An 18,341-nucleotide genomic window follows, 5' to 3' on the forward strand; every position below is an offset into this window, starting at 1 on the left:
CTGGTGTCTGTCGAGCACGTCCAGTCTGCCAAGTGCTGAACACCCCCATGCGTTATTCATTGGCCCTCAGGACGTTCTTCAGTGAAGGGAGGAGCCCTTAGCCCAGAGCAGACTTGGCCAAAATAACTCAAGCAGACCTCTGCTGGCTCCGCTGCTTAGGCCAGTGCGGTGGACTCTCTGGAGTCTGGAAAACCTGTGCTCTTGGGCCGTGGTCTCTCCATGTTTAGTGATTCCTCGGCAGTCTGTCCTGGTCGGATGGAGACTAGCGTTAGGCTGACCGTGGCCCCCCGGGGGGTGACCGCCGCTGTTAACACAACCCAGACCCTCACACGGGCCACATTCTCCTGCGCAGAATTCCATGAACAGGCTAGCCGTGCAGGCCCTGGAGAAGATGGAAACCAGGAAGTTCAACTCCAAGAGCAAGGGGCGCCGGGAGGGGAGCTGCGGGGCCCTGGACACGCTCAGCAGCAGCTCCACGTCTGACTGTGCCATCTGCCTGGAGAAGTACATCGACGGGGAGGTAATGGCAGGGGCGGGGCCCGGCCCCGTGGGGACGAGCCGAGGATGAGGTGGACTGGCCCGCAGAGGGCACATGGGACCCGGAAGGACAGGCCCCGCGGGCCTTCCCCACAGCCTTGTGGGACAAGGGCTGAGCCTGCCAGGTGTCCTGGGGGCATCCTGAGGCCTTCCAACTGCTGTCTCCCCCAGAAGGGGGTGGCCACACGCATAGACACTCTCACCCAGAGACCTGGCTGAACACAAGTTGATCAGTAATCTATGTAACTCTGGTTTTAGGAATATTTACAGTTAATTTACATTTGAAGAAAGTGAAAGTGTTAGTCACTCAGTCGTGTCTGACTCTGTGATCTCATGGACTGTAGCCTGCCAGGCTCCTCTGCTGTCCATGGGATTTCCCAGGCAAGGATATTAGAGTGGGTTGCCATTTCCTTCTCTGGGGGATCTTCCTGACCTAGGGATCAAACCCCGGTCTCCTGCATTGGCAGGCAGATTCTTACTGCTGAGCCACAAGGTTGGGGGCCGCCCCCCCGCCGCTTCTTAAATTAATTAAATTAAAATTAATTAATTTATACTTATTAAATTGAGAGCAGGAGAGAAGGGAGTGACAGAGGAGAGGGTTGGATAGCATCACCGACTCAATGGACATGAATTTGAGCAAACTCTGAGAGACAGAAAAGAGTCAGACATGACTTAGTAACAGAACCAGAGCAACACTTAATTTTCACATTGCTCATCTGAAAACTCTGGAACTCAGCTTCATACGGTCCTCTCCTAAAAGCTGTGTGGAACACTTGCACCCATTTTTACTTACAAAGAGACAAAGGAGAGGACTCCTCTGGTGGTCCAGTGGTTACGACTCCACGCTTTTTCTGCCAGGGGCTCAGGTTCGATCCCTGGTTGGGGATTTAAGATCTCACAAGCCAGGTTGGTACAGGAAAAAAAAAGAAAGTAAGGACAAAGGATGTGATGTCTCCTTTGTCCTTCTAGCTTTTTTTTCTGAAAATTTCAAACTTTCAGAAAAGTTGCAAGAATCATACAATGAATGCTGTTATCATTCACTGAGAGTCACTTCCTATATCTGCTTCATTTCCTTCCGGGCAGAGGCACACATAAACACACACATTTGAGGGAGCAGGGGGCAAACCACTTCAGAATTAGTTCAAGGCATTTGACACCCCTTTGATGAAAGTGTCCTGCCACTGTGTAGACTGTTGGATGAAAAACAAGGTTTTACAGAGGCCTTCAAATGAACAGTCTCACACAGTCTTTACCTGCAGACTGCTTGAGCTCTCATCTGGGCCCAGGAGGGTTCCAGTTCTGTGATCTTGGGTGAGTCACTTTACTCTCTGTGCCTCTGCTTATGACATGAGCCCAAGACTGGCCTGAATTCCAAGTAATCACCAAGGTCACATGAGAAAATCTAGGTAGGACTCTTGGCACGGTCAGGCACAGCCTTAGGGGTTAGTTGGAATGTTACTCTGTTTAGCTGGTCAGAGAATGGAAAATCAGAAGTGGCAAGTCCAGAAGGTGCTCTGGGTGCAGGAACTTTAGAGGCATTTCTGTCTGCCTCAGAACCCCATCACCTCCTCTCCATGTTGGGAGTTTTGTTACGGACCATGTGCCCTCAGGTGAATGTTGAGGGTCCAGTGAAGGCAACAGTGGGATAACTTTGCCTCTTTGCTGTCCCACCTGTCAGTCAGGAATCCCAGGCATCGTCCTTTCTACCCACCTCATTTTGGGTATCCAGAGCCAGCCACCATCCCAGAAATGCAAAAGGTTTTGGAGCACACCTAGCTGTCCCTCACACCCCAGGCTGAGCACCCTGTGCGAGCTCTGGCAGGCCTGTGTGAGTGGCCCGAATGTGAGTGCCCTCCTCCAGAGGCAAGAAGGGAGCCTACTTCCTCCCTTGACACCAAGCACTGTGGTTGGAGCCAAAGGTGGGGATGGGGGAGCCTCTGGGCACCGCCACGGTGCACTGGGCCCCTTGGTCCACACTCCGGCCCCGCGGGAAGAAAGCAGCATGGTGGACCGCCCTCTGCCCGGGCCCACGCTCAGGCTCTGTGTCCTCTCTCCTGCCCCAGGAGCTGCGGGTCATCCCCTGCACTCACCGCTTTCACAGGAAGTGCGTGGACCCCTGGCTGCTGCAGCACCACACCTGCCCCCACTGTCGACACAACATCATAGGTAACGCTCCGCTGCCCCTGTCCCTGCCGAGAGGCACTGTCTTTCCCGGGTGCCTAGTGGGAGCAGGACGGGCACCACAGGCTGGTGAGCCGGCAGACCACCGAGGCACTGCTGCCAGGACCTGGAGGCACCAGGGGGCCTGTGGAGGTCTGCTGGAGGGTCAGCCTGGGTCTGAGCTCTGGCTTTGACACGACTGAGTTCCTGGCCTTGGACCAGGCCCCCGGCCTCTTCAGGCCTCGGGCCCACAGTCTCTTAAGCGGGACAAGAGTGGTGACATGCGCCCTGCCTGCTCCCTCGGGGTCGTGATGCTGTGTCACTGTGGCGGTGCTGAGGGCCCAGAAGGCAGGGCGCCCTCCCCGGAGCCGCTTTTCCAGGAGGGTCAGGGCCTTTTCTCTCGTCTTGGTTCCTCTCTGGAGGCTCTTGTCACTCAAAGCAGCTGGGAGGTGGGAGATGGACCCTAACAGGAGTGACCACCCCGAGAGTGGAGAAGCAGAAGGCCTCTGCCCGCGTGGCCGGGTTTGGTGGGAGCTTAGAATGGACCAGAACTCCTCAGTGCTAACCGCTTCAGTCTGCCGGTGTCTTCCCCTCTAGCTCCGCCCGCTGATCTGTTTCCTGCGCTTCTCCCCAGAACAAAAGGGAAACCCTAGCGCCGTGTGCGTGGAGACCAGCAGCCTGGCGCGCGGGCGGCAGCAGAGGGTGGTCCTGCCGGTGCACTACCCGGGCCGCGTGCACCGGGCCGGCGCCGTGCCAGCCTACCCCACGAGGACCAGCATGGACGCCCACGGGAATCCGGTCACGCTGCTGACCGTGGACCGGCGCGCGGAGCAAGGCCTCTTCCCGCCACAGACCCCCGCCTACATCCGCGGCTACCCGCCCCTCCACCTGGACCACGGCCTGGCCGCACACCGCTGTGGCCTGGAGCACCGGCCCTACTCGCCCGCGCCCCCCTTCCGCAGGCCCAAGTTCAGCGGCCGCAGCTTTTCCAAGGCAGCTTGCTTCTCGCAGTACGAGACCATGTACCAGCACTACTACTTCCGGGGCCTCAGCTACCCCGAGCCCGAGGGGCAGCCGCCGGCCAGCCTGGCCCCCGGGAGCCCGGCGCGAGCCTTCCCCCCGGGTGGCGGTGGCGGCGGCGGCAGCCTGCTCTTCGCGCCCGCGGCCCCAGCCTCGCCCCTGGAGAGCGGCAGCGCGTCCAGCTTCAGCTGCTACCACGGCCACCGCTCGGTGTGCAGCGGCTACTTGGCCGACGGCCCGGGCAGCGACAGCAGCAGCAGCAGCAGCAGCGGCAGCTCGGGCCAGTGCCGCTGCTCGTCCAGCGACTCGGTGGTGGACTGCACGGAGGTCAGCAACCAGGGCGTGTACGGCAGCTGCTCCACCTTCCGCAGCTCACTCAGCAGCGACTACGACCCCTTCGTCTACCGCAGCCGCAGCCCCTGTCGCGCTGGCGATGTAGGGGGCTCGGGCCGGGGCCCCGTGGTGCGCCTCGATGGCTCCCCAGCCCCCGAAGAGCTCCCGGCCTCAGCCCGGGGTCCCGGCGCCGCGCGGGGGGAGCCCTGGCCTGGGCCCGTCTCAGTCTCGGCCTCTGCCTCGGGGGACCAGCTGTCCACCTGCAGCCTGGAGATGAACTACAGCAGCAGCTCCTCCCTGGAGCCCCGGGGGTCCCACAGCTCTACCTCACAAGGGGGGCTCGAGGCCTCTCCCGGCGCTGCCCCAGACCTCAGGAGGACCTGGAAGGGGGCCCGGGAGGGGCCGTCGTGCACCTGCTGCTGCGAGCCCCCAGCCCCCGCCCCAGAGCCCGGCGCGGGGGCGACCGCGGGCGGCCCCTTGTACCTGGGCCCCCCGCCCTGTGAGGGGTGCGGCCCCCGGGGCAGGGAGCCACAGCCCGCGAGCTCCCAGGGCCTGTACGGCCTTCACCCGGACCATCTGCCCAGGACGGACGGGGTGAAGTACGAGGGCCTGCCCTGCTGCTTCTATGAAGAGAAGCAGGTGGCCCGCGGCCGCGGGGGTGGCGGCTGCTACACCGAGGACTGCTCGGTGCGCGTGCAGTACACGCTGGCCCAGGAGCCCCCGGCCGGCTGTCACCCCGGGGCCCGGGACCTGAGCCAGCGCGTCCCCATCATTCCAGAGGATGTGGACGGCGACTTGGGCTTGCCCTCCGACTGCCAGGGGACCCGTGGCCTCAGCCCCTGGTGGGGGACGCTGCCCGGTCCGGATGCCCTGTGGCCCCACAGGGGCCTGGGAGCAGCCCAAGAAGAGCGGGTTCTGTGCTGCCCAGCCAGGGCACCACGGCCACCTGGCTGCCCTCCGGAGGATGTGGGGGCCCCTGGGGCCAGCTCCCCCAGAGCCCTCCAGGACACTCGGGAATCCAGCGCCACAGCCCCCGAGGCTGCAGGTGAGAGCGGACGGTGACAGCAGGCCCGGGTTGGGGTCTTCTCCCCCCATGGTCACTTCCTGGGTGACTTTCTTGGTGCTCTTGGCTCTAAACCCAGTACCGGCTGATTTCCCCTTTGTGCTCCAGACCTGTGGGCCTTGTGTGTCCCTCACCTCTCCCCCAGACGCCCTGGAGGCTGCTCACCTGGCCCTCTGCACCCTCTTCTCCAGGGCTCCCCACCCACATGTCCAGGCCCAGCCCCCAGCTGGCCTGCCCCTCCCACTTCAGGGTCCTGGGCTCCACGGTCTGTCTGTGAGAACCCTGTGTGCTGGTTTGCCCCGCATCCAGAAAGGGGAAGCCCCGGAAAAATGAAACTTAGCTAAAGACAGGCAGAATTCCAGTCCAGATCTTTTATTATGAGGTTGAGCAGACATGGTCAAACTGTGACAACGTTTCCAAACATGTTGTCTCAGGAGTGAACGCGGGCAGCCTAGCACCTTTGAGTAGCTCCGGGACCATTCCATCTCCACAGTAAACCCCACAAGGGTCCCCGCTGCCCCCCACGCGCTGTCCGCAGCCAGGCCCATTCCCCCTCTCCAGGATGAGGGTTGTAGCCTTCTGACTGGTCTCCTCTGGCTGATCTTGTCCTCTGTTCCACATCGGCGCCACAGTTGTCTTTTTTTAAACATTAAGTCTGTCTTTACACCAGAAAACCCCTCACTGACTTGCCATTACCCTCTGAATTTTAGAAATGTAGGTCCCTCTCCCAGCTATATCAGGCCCTGCCAACCCCTCTGACCACCTCCCGCTTCCCTCCTTGTTCACGATGTCATCCAACCCTAACATGCCAGGCGGTCCCAGCCCCCAGGTGCCTCTGCCACTTCTCTCCTGCAGATATCGGCTTAAGCTACCCCAGGGGATAGGCCCCTGGGTCCCTTGCCTGGTCCCTGCACGTGGTGCCCAAAGGCTGCGGGGCCGGCCCCCTCCCCTGACGGTGGTTCTCTCTCTCCCAGGACTGATATCTTGCCTGGCGGACAGCGGCAGCCCTGGAGCCTGAGCTCCGAAGGGACTCTTCCTTGGAAATGGGAACTGTATGGAGACTCCAAACTCTGACTTCCTACAGAAAAAAGAAAACAAAAAAAAAAAATTTTTTTTTTAGCTTTGACAAACACAAAAGTGGTAATAAAGAGAGCCCTCCTTCTCAACCCAAAATGTGAGCCACCTGTGGCAAACCGCGCCCCCCGCCCCAACCATTAACAAACCAACAGACAAAATTCTGAGTCTTTTGCCTCTTTGATAACATGTTACTCTTCTGTTTTGTAAAGTGTGTGTGCTTGGGGTTCAGAGGTGTGTGGGATTGACTTCTCTGCTTTTTTTTTTTTTTTTTAAGATATTATATGTAAATGTAAAAAGTTATTTAAATATATATTTTAAAGAACCCTAACTGCCAACTTTTGCTGAAAAAAAAAAATCACTGCTGCATTAATTGAACCACGTCATGTATAGATACTGTTGTCTCCCTGGAGGGAGCTCAGGCCTTTGAAAAGCTCAGGGCTACACCTGCCTTAGAAAATGAACCAGAAACTTGAAGTAAAGCTAGTTGATATGGGTACAAACTCTGAGGAACAATGCAATGCTGCCTCTTTCTTTCTCGTGGCAAATCCCAACGTGCAAAGCGTCAGGCCTCCTCGGAAGCCAGGCCTGTCCAGCCCGCACCTGCAGGTCGCTGATGGCAACAGCCGGGGGTCGGGCGGAAGGTCTGCCGCACTGGGGAGCCGGGACAAGCCATTGCTAAGTAAGCCCCGGGGTGACAGGGGCTTTCGGTCCCCTTGTCGCCCCTGTCCCCTCTGGTCTGCGTCCTAGATAGAAGGACAGAGCCCTGATCTTGGGCTTCCCGCCACTGGCTGCAGAGATGGTTCGATGTGGGGTGTGGGGACAGACACCCAGGAGGAATGAATGTACATGGTTTTGCAGCCTCGGTGTCTGACCCAAGTTGGGGGAGGGGAGGGATGGAGGGCACCCTGGCGCAGAGTGGGCTTGTGCGTAGGTGTTCCAGCGGGCGCGGCCACGCCCCCGGACTATTCCGACTTTGGGATATCTTCCTAGGGGCGCATGGCAGGGACCCCATAGGGTCTGAGCTCCATATGAAAGTCTCTCATCCCGTCGCTTCAGGGTTGTTCAGCCCTCTGCCTCATGGCTGAAATTGCTCATCTCGCCTGCAAATGTCTACTATCCTTTCTACCTAATGCACTATTATGTATTGATTCTCCATGAGACAGAAAGAGACTATCAGATAGTTTAGCCCCAAAGGGTAGGTTTTTGTATATTGTTCCAGCCTTTCGTTGTTCTCTTTTGTTGTTGTTGTCGTTTTAAGAGGGAGGGAGAGTTTAAAAACCCAAACCATTTTTAAAAAGATGTTTCCATTTTAAAAGGGAGAATCTATTTAAAGCTGTTTCAGATCAGGGATCATTAACCTGTTTGTCCAATGTATTTCTTGTCCTTAAAGAAAAGTGTTGTTTTTTTTTTTTTTTTTTTAAAGGAAACGAATCACCTTAGCCCTAGTGTCTGCTAACTCTTCTGGTCATTTCTGCTTATTCATTTATTCAGCAGGTGTTTGTTGTCATCTGAAATGCTCATTTGCCGAATAGAACCTTGAGTCCTGGCCCCCCCATAGGTGAGGAAGCGGAGACCTCTGCCAGGGGGCTGTAAGACTCTTCTCCAGTCTGCCCCAGGGGAGGTCAGCCCAGGGTCTGCACCAGAACATTTTGAATAAGAATCTTATTGAATCCCTTTCTTAAAAAGCCCAGCCTGTGGTGAGGACATCTACTTACTTCTGGCCAGGATTTGTCAGAAAGAAATCTCAGCATCAAATGATTGAGCCATCTGCCCATTAAGGGGCTCACTGTAGTGAGATTTGTCCCCCAGCCTCCGCTTGGGACATCCCTCTGGGGCCACCCCCACCCCCAGCCCCACCTGTGCCTGGCACACCTGTTGGTGAGGGTGTGGGCAGCGCCTGAGCGGGTGATGTGTAATCTGGGCCGCCTTTATTCCTGGGGCCGAGAGTAGCAGCTGCAGAGGACAGCAAATTGCATAGGGAACGGGTGGGGGCTTCTAACATGGACTACAAAAAGCAGCTTCTCATTGTTGAGATTCTGTTTGTTTGTGGTTTTGTGTTTTTTGTTTGTTTTTAATGCCTTCGAGTGCATATTCTCCTATTTGTCTGAAACCCGACCCCCCCAAAGTGGCTTGCTTTAGTCCCGACTGGGAAAAAAAAACCACTCCTCAACAGCCTTAAGCAATAAATGGGCGAGGAGAACATGTGGCTTCAACTGGGTTTATTAGAATAAATGTGTCCAATTTTCATTTGAAAAGAACAGTAACTACAGATGGCAAAAGAAACGCATTTAATTTTCATATTTTATAGGGTGGTAGAAACAGAAGAATGAATTTTTCAGACTTTGAAATCTCTAACCATTGTCTTAAATCTGTGTTGGGTCACAAAGCATAATGACCCAACTATATTGCCTCACCGTTCAAGTCAAAAGAACTGTCTTCTTTGAAGTCGTAAGACTCCAATAATGATAAGTATCTTTTCTCAGTGGCCTCTCCGTGGCGTGTGGGGGTTATGTAGACGTGGAAACTGGAAGCCTCGAATCTTCCATTGAGAACCACCCCCTACACACACACACCCATGAGCAGGAATGTGACTGTTGGGCGTGGTCCAATGGCCCAGCCTTGGGTGTAGGGCAGCCATGTAGATTGAAAAGTGCTGGAACTAGTGGAAAATGGGGGTTGGGGAGTTCTGGTCCACCAGGTACCTCTTTGTGGCCACAGCCCTGGGATGCTGGCCTTAACTCTCCGTCTCTTCGCCTCTTCCTTACCTTGACCCTGACCCTAACCCACGCCGTTTTATAAAGCTCCTTCTGCTGCCCACTGCCCACACCCTCCCTAATGTGCTGCTAGCCCCTACTCAAAGCTCATGCAGGACTAATGCTTTTAAAATGAGGTCTAAAAAATAATTACTAATCAAGAGTATTATTTTTTACACAGAACTGCCTTTTTCTATTCTTTATATAAACTCTATTGTATTGGTCTAACAAGGCACTATTTTAAAATGTTTTTTTAAAAAAATATTTCTCCCATAGCACTTAAAAGATATTTTGTAAAGACTTTTGCTGTAAAGATTTTGTAATAAAGTTGTCTAAGGGCTCCTTCTCCAACATTACCATTTTTAAAAAATGTTTTAAAGGCTAGAAAACAACTTATGTATATTCTGTATATGTATAGCAGCACATTTCATTTATGGAAATATGTTCTCAGAATATTTATTTACTAATATATTTATCTTAAGCCATGTCTTATGTTGAGAGTGTGACATTGTTGGAATAATCATTGAAAATGACTAACATGAAGCCCTGTAAATACATGATAATTGCACACAGATTTTACATGTTTGCCGACCAAAAATGATTTAAAACAAGTTGTAGTCTTCTATGGTTTTGTAACAAATTGTACAAATGACTGTAAAAAAAAAAAATACAATTTTATCAAGTATGTGTTATATGTTGTCGTTGCTCTGTTTGGTAAAGGTCTTACAGATGCAACAGAGGAGAGCTGTGCGTGAAGCAGTGCCTGTCACCCACGGTGGCTTCTGTGTAAACAGCATTCAGGTAACTGGGGATCCGGGCGGCGTCCCGGGTGAGCATTTGTGATTATGTCCCTGGTGGTGGTGGCAAGTTTTCTGCTCAGCCCTATGTGTGTGTGTGGCAGGGGAGGGGGGAATCCCAGGAGCCTACTTTTAACAAATAGGGACCATAGGCTGAATGTAACCATCGATTTCACCTGCCAGGCCTTTTCCTATTTGGAAGACTGAGGGCCTCCAGCCCCTTTTTAAGGAAAAGGGACTTGTAGGGAAAAGGCTTAAGTGTCCAGCCTGGAAATGACCAAACCCTGAAGGTGGAGAGGGGACCCTGCATCTTAAGTGAATCTCCTACTCATCCGTGCTTGCTTCCCCCCTGCCCCGGGGAAGGTAGTCACTGATTTGTAAAGCGCTCTGAGATAGCATGGAAGGTGCAAAGCAGTGTTTATTTTTCAGACATCCAGCAGAGAACATCCTAATCCTGTGAACTCCAGTTCCTATTTCTCCCTCTTGAGCTATTTCCTGGGCACAGCCTCCTCAACAGGCTCCTTGTGGACTTCCGGCCGCTTCCTGCCTGGCAGCAGGTCCTTCTGAGCGTCTTCGGGGGCGGCAGCCTGTCTGCACAGAGCCTCCCAGAGCTTTTGTTTGATGGCCTTGCCCAGCTCCAGGCTGTACCTCTTGGGGGTCCCGGAAGGATTCCACAGCATGGGCTCTACCACAGCGTGGTACAGAGCCTGGTAGTTCTCAGTGGGGAGGCCATGGATGACTAACGCATCCTCGGACAACTGCCTCTTCCCGATTTCGGGAAGCGAAGCTTGGCCCTTCCAGGACGCTGTCCCCATGTCCCAGGATAGCGCCTGGGTGGCGGCCACATGTTCAGCATATCTGCTCTCAAGATCTTGGCAGACTGTCGCTTTTTTCTCCTTTGAACTCTCTTTACTCTAGCCAGGAAGAAAGCAGAGAAGTCAAAGCTAAAACTTGAGAAGGGAGCTCAGAATAATTATCTGGGATTTGTGTCCCCGAATCTTGGTTACAGCCACAACCAACATTTGTCTAGCATGTTCTAGTTTACTGAATTCCTTTAGGGATGCCTCTGTGAGCAATTTGCCACAACACTGGAAGGTCAGTGGGAGATGGCTGTATAGGCAAGGAGCTGGGAATGGGTTTGCCCAAGGCCACACAGCCATTGGGTGGGCCATGGCTATCACCTACAGAGTGCCACACAGGACCCCAAGCATCTACTCTGCGCCAGCCTCAGTTCGAAAACCATTTGCGTGTACAAACTCATTTCATTCTCATGAAACCCTATGAAGGAAGGGCTGTCACTCCCTGTTTTATAGATGACAAAAGCCAATTACAAAGTTGGGATCAGAACCCTGAGTGACTAGCTCCAGGAGGCATTCTTTTTTTCTTTTTTTAATTGGAATATAATTACCCCGTTTTCCTGGTGGCTCAGTGAAGAATCTGCCTGCAGTGCAGGAGACCCAGGTTTGATCCCTGGGTCAGGAAGATACCCTGGAGAAGGGAATGGCAACCCACTCCAGTATTCTTGCCTGGAGAATCCCAAGGACAGGGAGCCTGGTGGGCTGCAGTCCAAGGGGTTGCAAAGGGTCCGATATGAGTGAGTGACTACACTTTCACTTTCTTCATAATTGCTTTACAAGGTTGTATTGGTCTCTGCTGTACAATGAAGTCGATTAGATACACATGCATACATTTGTCCCCTCTCTCTCGGACCTCCCTCTCACCTCACGCCCACCCCTGCTGCCATCCCACCCCTCTAGGTCATCATGGAGCACCAAGCTGAGCTCCCTGTGCTGTGCAGCAGGTTCCCACATGGTGCCTCCTGAGCTCTGCTGGCCACCAGGAGTAACAGAGCTGGACGCAGATCAGGCCTCTGGATGCCAAGCTCTCCATGTTCAGATTTATAGCTAGGTCTGTGGCTCAGCTCGGGTTCAGGCGTGTGTCTCTGAGCCTTTCTCATCTTAATTTTCCCTTCACATCAAGTTCCTTTTGTCTCTGCTTCTGAAAACCACTTTGTCTTCCTCTTGAGCTGGGCAGAGGATACATAGGCATGACCCCGGATCTCATATTCTCTCTGCTATATCACACCCCCCACTCCCATCCTAACTCCCCCCCAACCCCTTCATGCCATCTTTAACTTCAGGATTTCCTCTTCTTCATGGGAATCCCTAGCTTACCTTTCCCACTTCCCACTCTGTCACATTTCCTCCACCACCAGCCCTCTCCTACCTCACTGACGCCGCCTGCAGGCCCCTTGCACCTGGGCGAGCCTGGCCGCTGCCCTGCTGGCTGCTGCCCTGCTGGCTGCTTGCTCTTGGAATTGATGGAGTTTCTTGTTCCGCCCCGCTGGGTGGTTTTCATTGTTGCATCGTCCCTGGGCTTTAATCTCTTGGAGGGTTTTGCGTCTCCAAACTTGAGTGGCACTGGGCAGCATTTCTCCTTCAGCTGTCGCCTGAGCACCAGTTTCACCAGGGAGAAGGAACTGGCAATGACTGGGTCCTTTACAACTTCCCAGGAAGAGGTGGGACCCGGTGTGGGGGCAGTGGTATTCGGCTCAGCACACGTTCTGGTTGTCCAGATGTTGGTGAGAGCTGGTGTGTCCACATAGCAGCCCTGGAGCCTGGTGTTCAGTAAGATAGACTGTCGGAGTCCGTAGGCAGGGATGCTGGGCTCTCGTCTCACATAGATTGGATGCTAGAATCATAAGGGGAAAGAGGAATAAAAAAGACCAATTCTCAAGCTGAGACTAGAAGGTCTATTTTGGAGGTAAACTACTAACATCTTTTTAAAGATCATTCCTTCCACAAAAACTCTTAGAAACCTTTCTACGTATCCTCTCTCCTGCTCACCAAAGCCTTTTGTACCAAGTAGGAAAGCAGTAGTAACTTCACAACGTCACAGTGATGGTCAGGTTCTCAAAGAACATAGCATGCTTGCACTGGAAGTGGAGGGAGGGTTGGGGAGCATTTTTACGGAATTAAAAGCAATTTCTGTCTCCTGGAAAGCTAAGGGAAACCACAGTGGGAGAGGGATGGGAGACAGGATCACTTGAGCTGCCTACAGAGCTGTGGCCAGTTCTCAACTCTGCTACAACCCAGAAATGACAGCAGGTAAAAATCTCGCCAAGTCCTGAAATCGCTTCTAACCAGACTGCCATGAGCCAAGAAAAGCTGCTAAGCAGGGAAATATACTCTGGGGTCTATAAAGGCAAAAGTACAAGGTAAATGATGCTGGCCTCCATTTCCCATGACCAGCCAAGAACAAGAGAACAATTTGGAGAGATTAGAATCACACACTTAAAAGAGACCTGGCTTTCTAAGAAATGTCATCTATAATAAAATAAAATCACCTTACCATATTTCAGTTGCCTTAAACTTTATTTTAGCTAGCTTAGTAGGGGGAAGAAATATGTATTTTCTTTTCCCTTTTTCTTTTTTGTTTTTTTTTTTGCTTTGTTTTAATATTTCTATCACCTGTCTTTCTCTGCCTCAGTCATGCATGGGCAAACTGCTGTTTGTTTAGATTTTGGCTGTCATGCAGGCAGTTTTGAACCATTATCCCTGGTATTTGTGATGTCACTTTGGTTTGTGATGTGGGTGTGGGTGGGTGTTACATCATCAGATTTTTATAGTTGATTTATGTTGGAAGAAGTTCTATTTTCTTGTGCTTACAGCCTCAGAAACTTCTCTAGCCCTCTTCTTTCCCAAAATGGCTCGGGTGAATTTTGAAGGTCCTGACATTCTTAAGAAGCACTCTCTGCATGCAGCATACTCAAATATGTAGACCAGATTTGTGGGTACAGGTAGCAAGATGTATCTTTACCTGTGCACAAGGGCCCTTTTCCATGCACATAAAGAAGGTACTGTTACGTTCTCAGAACGGCTGCCAAAGTTAGGGACCAGAAATGAAAGAACACGTTCCTGCAGCCCTGGGCACCTACCTCTGCCCGCGTGTCTCTCCCGGGGAGACTACATGGTTTCTGGAATGTGGTTTTATTTTACATCCCATGGCAAATGCAGTAATTAGAGCTGTTAGCAGTGTCAAGGGCTTGAAACAAGAACAAAGACGCCTCTTCCTGGGAACTCTTGGGCAATGCTGAGCTCCTTATCAGGTGCTCGCCCCGTTGGTGGTTTTGACATTTCATGTGCAGAATGCCAAAGGAGGCTCCCTCCCCAGGGGAGGAGGAGAGCGAAATGATGGAAAAACAGAGCGTGAGTCTGGCAGGAGTTCCTGGAATCACATGTGTTGCCTGTTTGATTTTTGTTTGTTTGTTTGTTTTTGTTTTTGTGCCCGGAGTGAATCAAAGTCGCAGGCAGACCGCACCGCAGGCCGCCGTGGAACCACCTCCAGGCCGCTAGCATCTGGACCCACAGAGGCTCAGGAGGACAATGGGGCCCACTCAGTGGCGGAGCCTTGGCCTCACCTCCCGAGAGGTGGGTCACTTTTAGAGCAGGGCATCGGAAAGGGTTTGTCTCTGGGAAGCGTTTGCAAATGTCTGGAGGTTGGTCAGGCAGGCATCCTTTCAAAGTTGGTGAGCCCCGGAGAAGTGCGCCCCTGCTCTGGGGCTGTGGTCTGCCTTTATTCCGCATTGTGGGAACAGAAGGGCAAGACACAGGGAACCGCGCCTCCGTTTCCCTTTGCTCCTTCCCCGTCTTGCGGTTGACTTCTCCTTACCACCTCCTTCCAAACACTCAAATGTATTTACTTTCCTGGGCCTTTGACTCAATCACTGAGCAACACTGCTCTGCCTCTCGGAGCACTCAGAATCTCTTTCTAACACAGAGCTCTTCACACAGATGGCAGCTGATACATACTCTTCAAGCTCCGTTAAATTCTGTCTTCTCTCCCTTCCGTGTAACTCTCTTCAGTTGATACTGCCCCAAGAGTAATCCTCATGTTCCTTACCAATAATTCAGAGTAATTTGACATGTGCTATAGAACTAAAAAGCCTCTTGATGAAAGTGAAAGAAGCGAGTGAAAAAGTTGGCTTAAAGCTCAACATTCAGAAAACGAAGATCATGGCATCCGGTCCCATCACTTCATGGGAAATAGATGGGGAAACAGTGGAAACAGTGGCAGACTTTATTTTTGGGGGGCTCCAAAATCACTGCAGATGGTGATTGCAGCCATGAAATTAAAAGATGCTTACTCTTTGGAAGGAAAGTTATGACCAACCTAGACAGCATATTGAAAAGCAGAGACGTTACTTTGCCAACAAAGGTGCGTCTAGTCAAGGCTATGGTTTTTCCAGTGGTCATGTACGGATGTGAGAGTTGGACTGTGAAGAAAGCTGAGCACCGAAGAATTGATGCTTTTGACCTGTGGTGTTGGAGAAGACTCTTGAGAGTCCCTTGGACTGCAAGGAGATCCAACCAGTCCATTCTAAAGGAGATCAGTCCTGGGTGTTCATTGGAAGGACCGATGTTGAAGCTGAAACTCCAATACCTTGGCCACCCCAAGCAAAGAGTTGACTCATTGGAAAAGACCCTGATGCTGGGAGGGATTGGGGGCAGGAGGAGAAGGGGATAACAGAGGATGAGATGGCTGGATGGCATCACCGACTTGATGGACATGAGTTTGGGTGAACTCCGGGAGTTGGTGATGGACAGGGAGGCCTGGTGTACTGCGATTCATGGGGTCGTAAAGAGTCAGACATGACTGAGCGACTGAACTGAACTGAACTGATTGCTCCTATTTCTGTAAAACCTGTGTTGATTGAATGCTCACTGTAGTCCAAAGCATGGTTCTAGACTCTTTACCAACATAATCTCACAAAATGCTACCAACAGTCTTCTTTAAAAAAACAACAACAAACTTATTTATTTGGCTGCCCAAGGTCTTCGTTGCTGCACGCAGGATTTTCAGTCTGCGTTGTGGCATATGCAGTCTTTAGTTGCGGCATGTTGGATCTAGTTCTCTGACCAGGGATTGAACCCAGGCCCCCTGCACTGGGAGCAGGGAGTCTTAGCCACTGGACCACCAGGGAAGTCTCTCCCACTGGTTTTAGAAGTTGTCTCGAATGTCCCCTGCTGTGTTAGGTGGACAGGGAAGTGGGTATAGGAGGATACATTAAACAAAGTAACTAGTCTTTAACAGAGGTTGTTCCTTTGAAGGTTGTTCAGAAGCATGAAATCAGGATGGAAAGACTCCGTTTGGTCCAGGGTCCTGAAACCATGGCAAGAGTTTCCATCGCTGGCGCCAACACTTGGTCCAGAGAACTTGGGGCTGAGGCCGTAGGGCTTCCATGTTGCGGAAAGATCTGTCCCTCAGTTTGATTGGCCAATGAACCTTTTTTACTGTGCTGAGCTAAGTCTAAATAACTTTTACTTTCCACCCATCCTTTGGAGCTCTTCTTCCTGACATATCTAAATCATCGCTTCTATTTGCTAACACATCTGCCCTTCTCCAATGTTTAGCCAGGCTCTCCTCACTGTATTTTTAGCTCTATTAATCTTTCTTCTTTCTTTTTCTCCTTTACTACCCCCTCTTCTTCTCTGTAGTTTTTCTTAGCTCCTATTCTCTTTCTAGAGGGTTGATGAATAAAGAGGAAATTGAGCCAATTCATGTGAATTCTCCTCTTCCTCCTTCATGCCCCATCCTCAAATTCTAATGGAATTTAGTTGTTTTTAATTTCCGCAAAAGATGTTTTTTAACACCCAAGCAAGTAAACTTCTACACCCATATGGGAACACATCTGAGGTTCGTGATGCAGAAGTTTTAGGAAAGAAGAGAGAAACTCTGGATGAGAGAATCTGTAAACTCCTGAGCCATGATGCAAACTCAGAGGACCAGTGATTTAGACCACATGTGCCAAACACACACCTCTCATGGCCAAGTATGTGAGATGACGGTGTCCTGCCAACCCCTTCTCACCTGGCTCTGGGTTCTCAGACGTGGCCACCAGATGCCCCACAGACATCTCTAACTCCTTATGTTCAAAACCAAATTTTTTTTCTCCCTTCACCTCCATCCGAAAAGACAAACTACTGCTTCTCTTCTCTATCACTAGTTGCCTGACTCAGAACCTGGGAGACAGGGTCAGTAACAGTACTGTGCTGAGATGAGCCTGAGACTAAAGGAAAATCAGGAATCTAGATCCTGATTTTATTTAGAAACTTAAGATTCTGTTCATGAATTTTTTGGCATTCATTTAGAGTTTTTAAAAATATTGCATTTAAATGTAATGCACTGGGACTTCCCTGGCAGTCTACTGGTTAAGACTGTGTTTTTAATGTAGGGGATACAGGTTCAATCCCTGGTTGGGGATCCCACATGCAACATGGCACAGCCAAGAAATTTTTTTAAAAAATTTAAAAAGTACATAAAAACACAGTCCAGGGCTTCCCTGGTGGCTTCGTGGTAAAGAATCTCCTGCCAATGTAGGAGACAAGTGTTCACTCCCTAATCCGGGAAGATCCCACATGCCTAGGAGCAATAAAGCCTGTGTGCCGCAACTACTGAGTCCTTGCTCTAGAGCCTGGGAACTGCTAAAGCTGAAGCCCATGAGCCCTAGAGCCCATTCTCCACAAGAAGAGAAGCCTCAGCAATGAGCAGCCCACACACCGCCATTAGAGAGTAGCTCCCAGTCTCCACAACTAGAGGAAAGTCTGTGCAGCAACAAAGACGCAGCGAGGCCAAAGATAAAATAATTTTCAAAAACACAGTCCATTAAATATATTTAATATATTTTAAACTTGATTAAATATTTATCTTGATTACTGAGTTTGGGGCTGAATCGCTTCAGTTGTGTCTGTTTGTGACCCAGTAGATTGTAGCCCACCAGGCTTCTCTGTCCATGGGATTCTCCAGGCAAGAATACTGGAGTGGATTGCCATGCCCTTCTCCAGGGGATCTTCCTGACCCAGGGATTGAACCCGCGTCTCTTACGTCTCCTGCACTGGCAGGCAGGTTCTTCACCAATAGCACCACCTGGGTTTGAGGACCCCCTTAAATCTTGTGCTTAAAGCCAATGCTTCTTTCACCTCACCCTAATCCCAGCCCTGGACCACTCAGGGAGCATTGGTTGCTAGAACCCCACAAAGACAAGAAGGCAGTTCACCATGGTGGGTGATGAGGTGTGTAGTCGTGAAGTCCCACTGGGGTCAAAGCCCAGCTCCACCACTAGGCGACCTTTGGGCAAGCCATTAACCATCTGTGTATGAGGGGGCTGGTAAGGGTGCCTCCCTTGCAGGGTGACTGCCATACCTGCAATATGATGACAAAACCTGCACCCTGCCGAGAGCTCAGTAAAATCCTCAGTGAATGCCTGCTATTCTTGTTATTATAACCAGACTTCTCGTCTCCTGCTCTCTCCACAGCATGACTGCCTTTTGAGCAGAAATCATCCCAGCTGGAGTTTCAAAGATCCAGGATCCCCCAAACTCCACCAGCTGAGATCACTCAGATTTTGGCAAATCCTGCTGCCCTCAGGAGGAATCCAAGGGCCTGACTGCAGAGCCAGCAGACAGACAGACACCAGCCTCTTCCTGGAGGCCCAGGGGCTACGATCAGTGTCCTCACTCTTTCCATGAAATAAAGCTGCTTAAGGACTGAGGCATGTAAAGCACTGAAATGAATATCTCAGGCAGCTCCTTGCCAGGTCCC

At 51.7% G+C, this 18,341-nt stretch overlaps 2 protein-coding genes across 2 annotated transcripts in view; one reads left to right on the forward strand and one right to left on the reverse strand.

The window, feature by feature from the left end:
- The window catches only part of ZNRF3 (zinc and ring finger 3), a 145,261-nt gene extending 135,624 nt beyond the window's left edge, over positions 1–9,637 (forward strand). Inside the window, exons 6-9 of the mRNA XM_040251409.1 lie at positions 353–520; positions 2,601–2,703; positions 3,332–5,095; positions 6,088–9,637. Coding sequence (XP_040107343.1) covers positions 353–520; positions 2,601–2,703; positions 3,332–5,095; positions 6,088–6,131 — 2,079 coding nt within the window. The 3' untranslated portion in view covers positions 6,132–9,637. The remainder of the gene's footprint in view (positions 1–352; positions 521–2,600; positions 2,704–3,331; positions 5,096–6,087) is intronic.
- Positions 9,638–10,140: 503 nt separating this feature from the next.
- CUNH22orf31 (chromosome unknown C22orf31 homolog) lies at positions 10,141–17,940 on the reverse strand. Its single transcript, XM_040251300.1, has 3 exons — positions 17,797–17,940; positions 11,967–12,431; positions 10,141–10,654 (listed from the first exon to the last, which is right to left on the reverse strand). The coding sequence occupies exons 1-3, from the start codon at positions 17,938–17,940 to the stop codon at positions 10,229–10,231; spliced, it is 1,035 nt and encodes a 344-aa protein (XP_040107234.1). The 3' UTR covers positions 10,141–10,228.
- Between the last annotated feature and the right edge of the window lie 401 nt (positions 17,941–18,341).

Source organism: Oryx dammah, unplaced genomic scaffold (genome assembly GCF_014754425.2).
Source record: "Oryx dammah isolate SB20612 unplaced genomic scaffold, SCBI_Odam_1.1 HiC_scaffold_12, whole genome shotgun sequence".
NCBI classification, from domain to species: Eukaryota; Metazoa; Chordata; class Mammalia; order Artiodactyla; family Bovidae; genus Oryx; species Oryx dammah.

Bases quoted from the DNA above. Each gene is read 5' to 3' on its own strand.
- CUNH22orf31 (XM_040251300.1), bottom strand. From the start codon at position 17,940: ATGGCAGTCACCCTGCAAGGGAGGCACCCTTACCAGCCCCCTCATACA. The intron at 12,432-17,796 runs GTGAACTGCCTT...TTATGATTCTAG, and splicing joins ACACCTCATCACCCACCATG to CATCCAATCTATGTGAGACG. The intron at 10,655-11,966 runs GTAGGAGAGGGC...CTTCCTGGCTAG, and splicing joins CTGCAGGCGGCGTCAGTGAG to AGTAAAGAGAGTTCAAAGGA.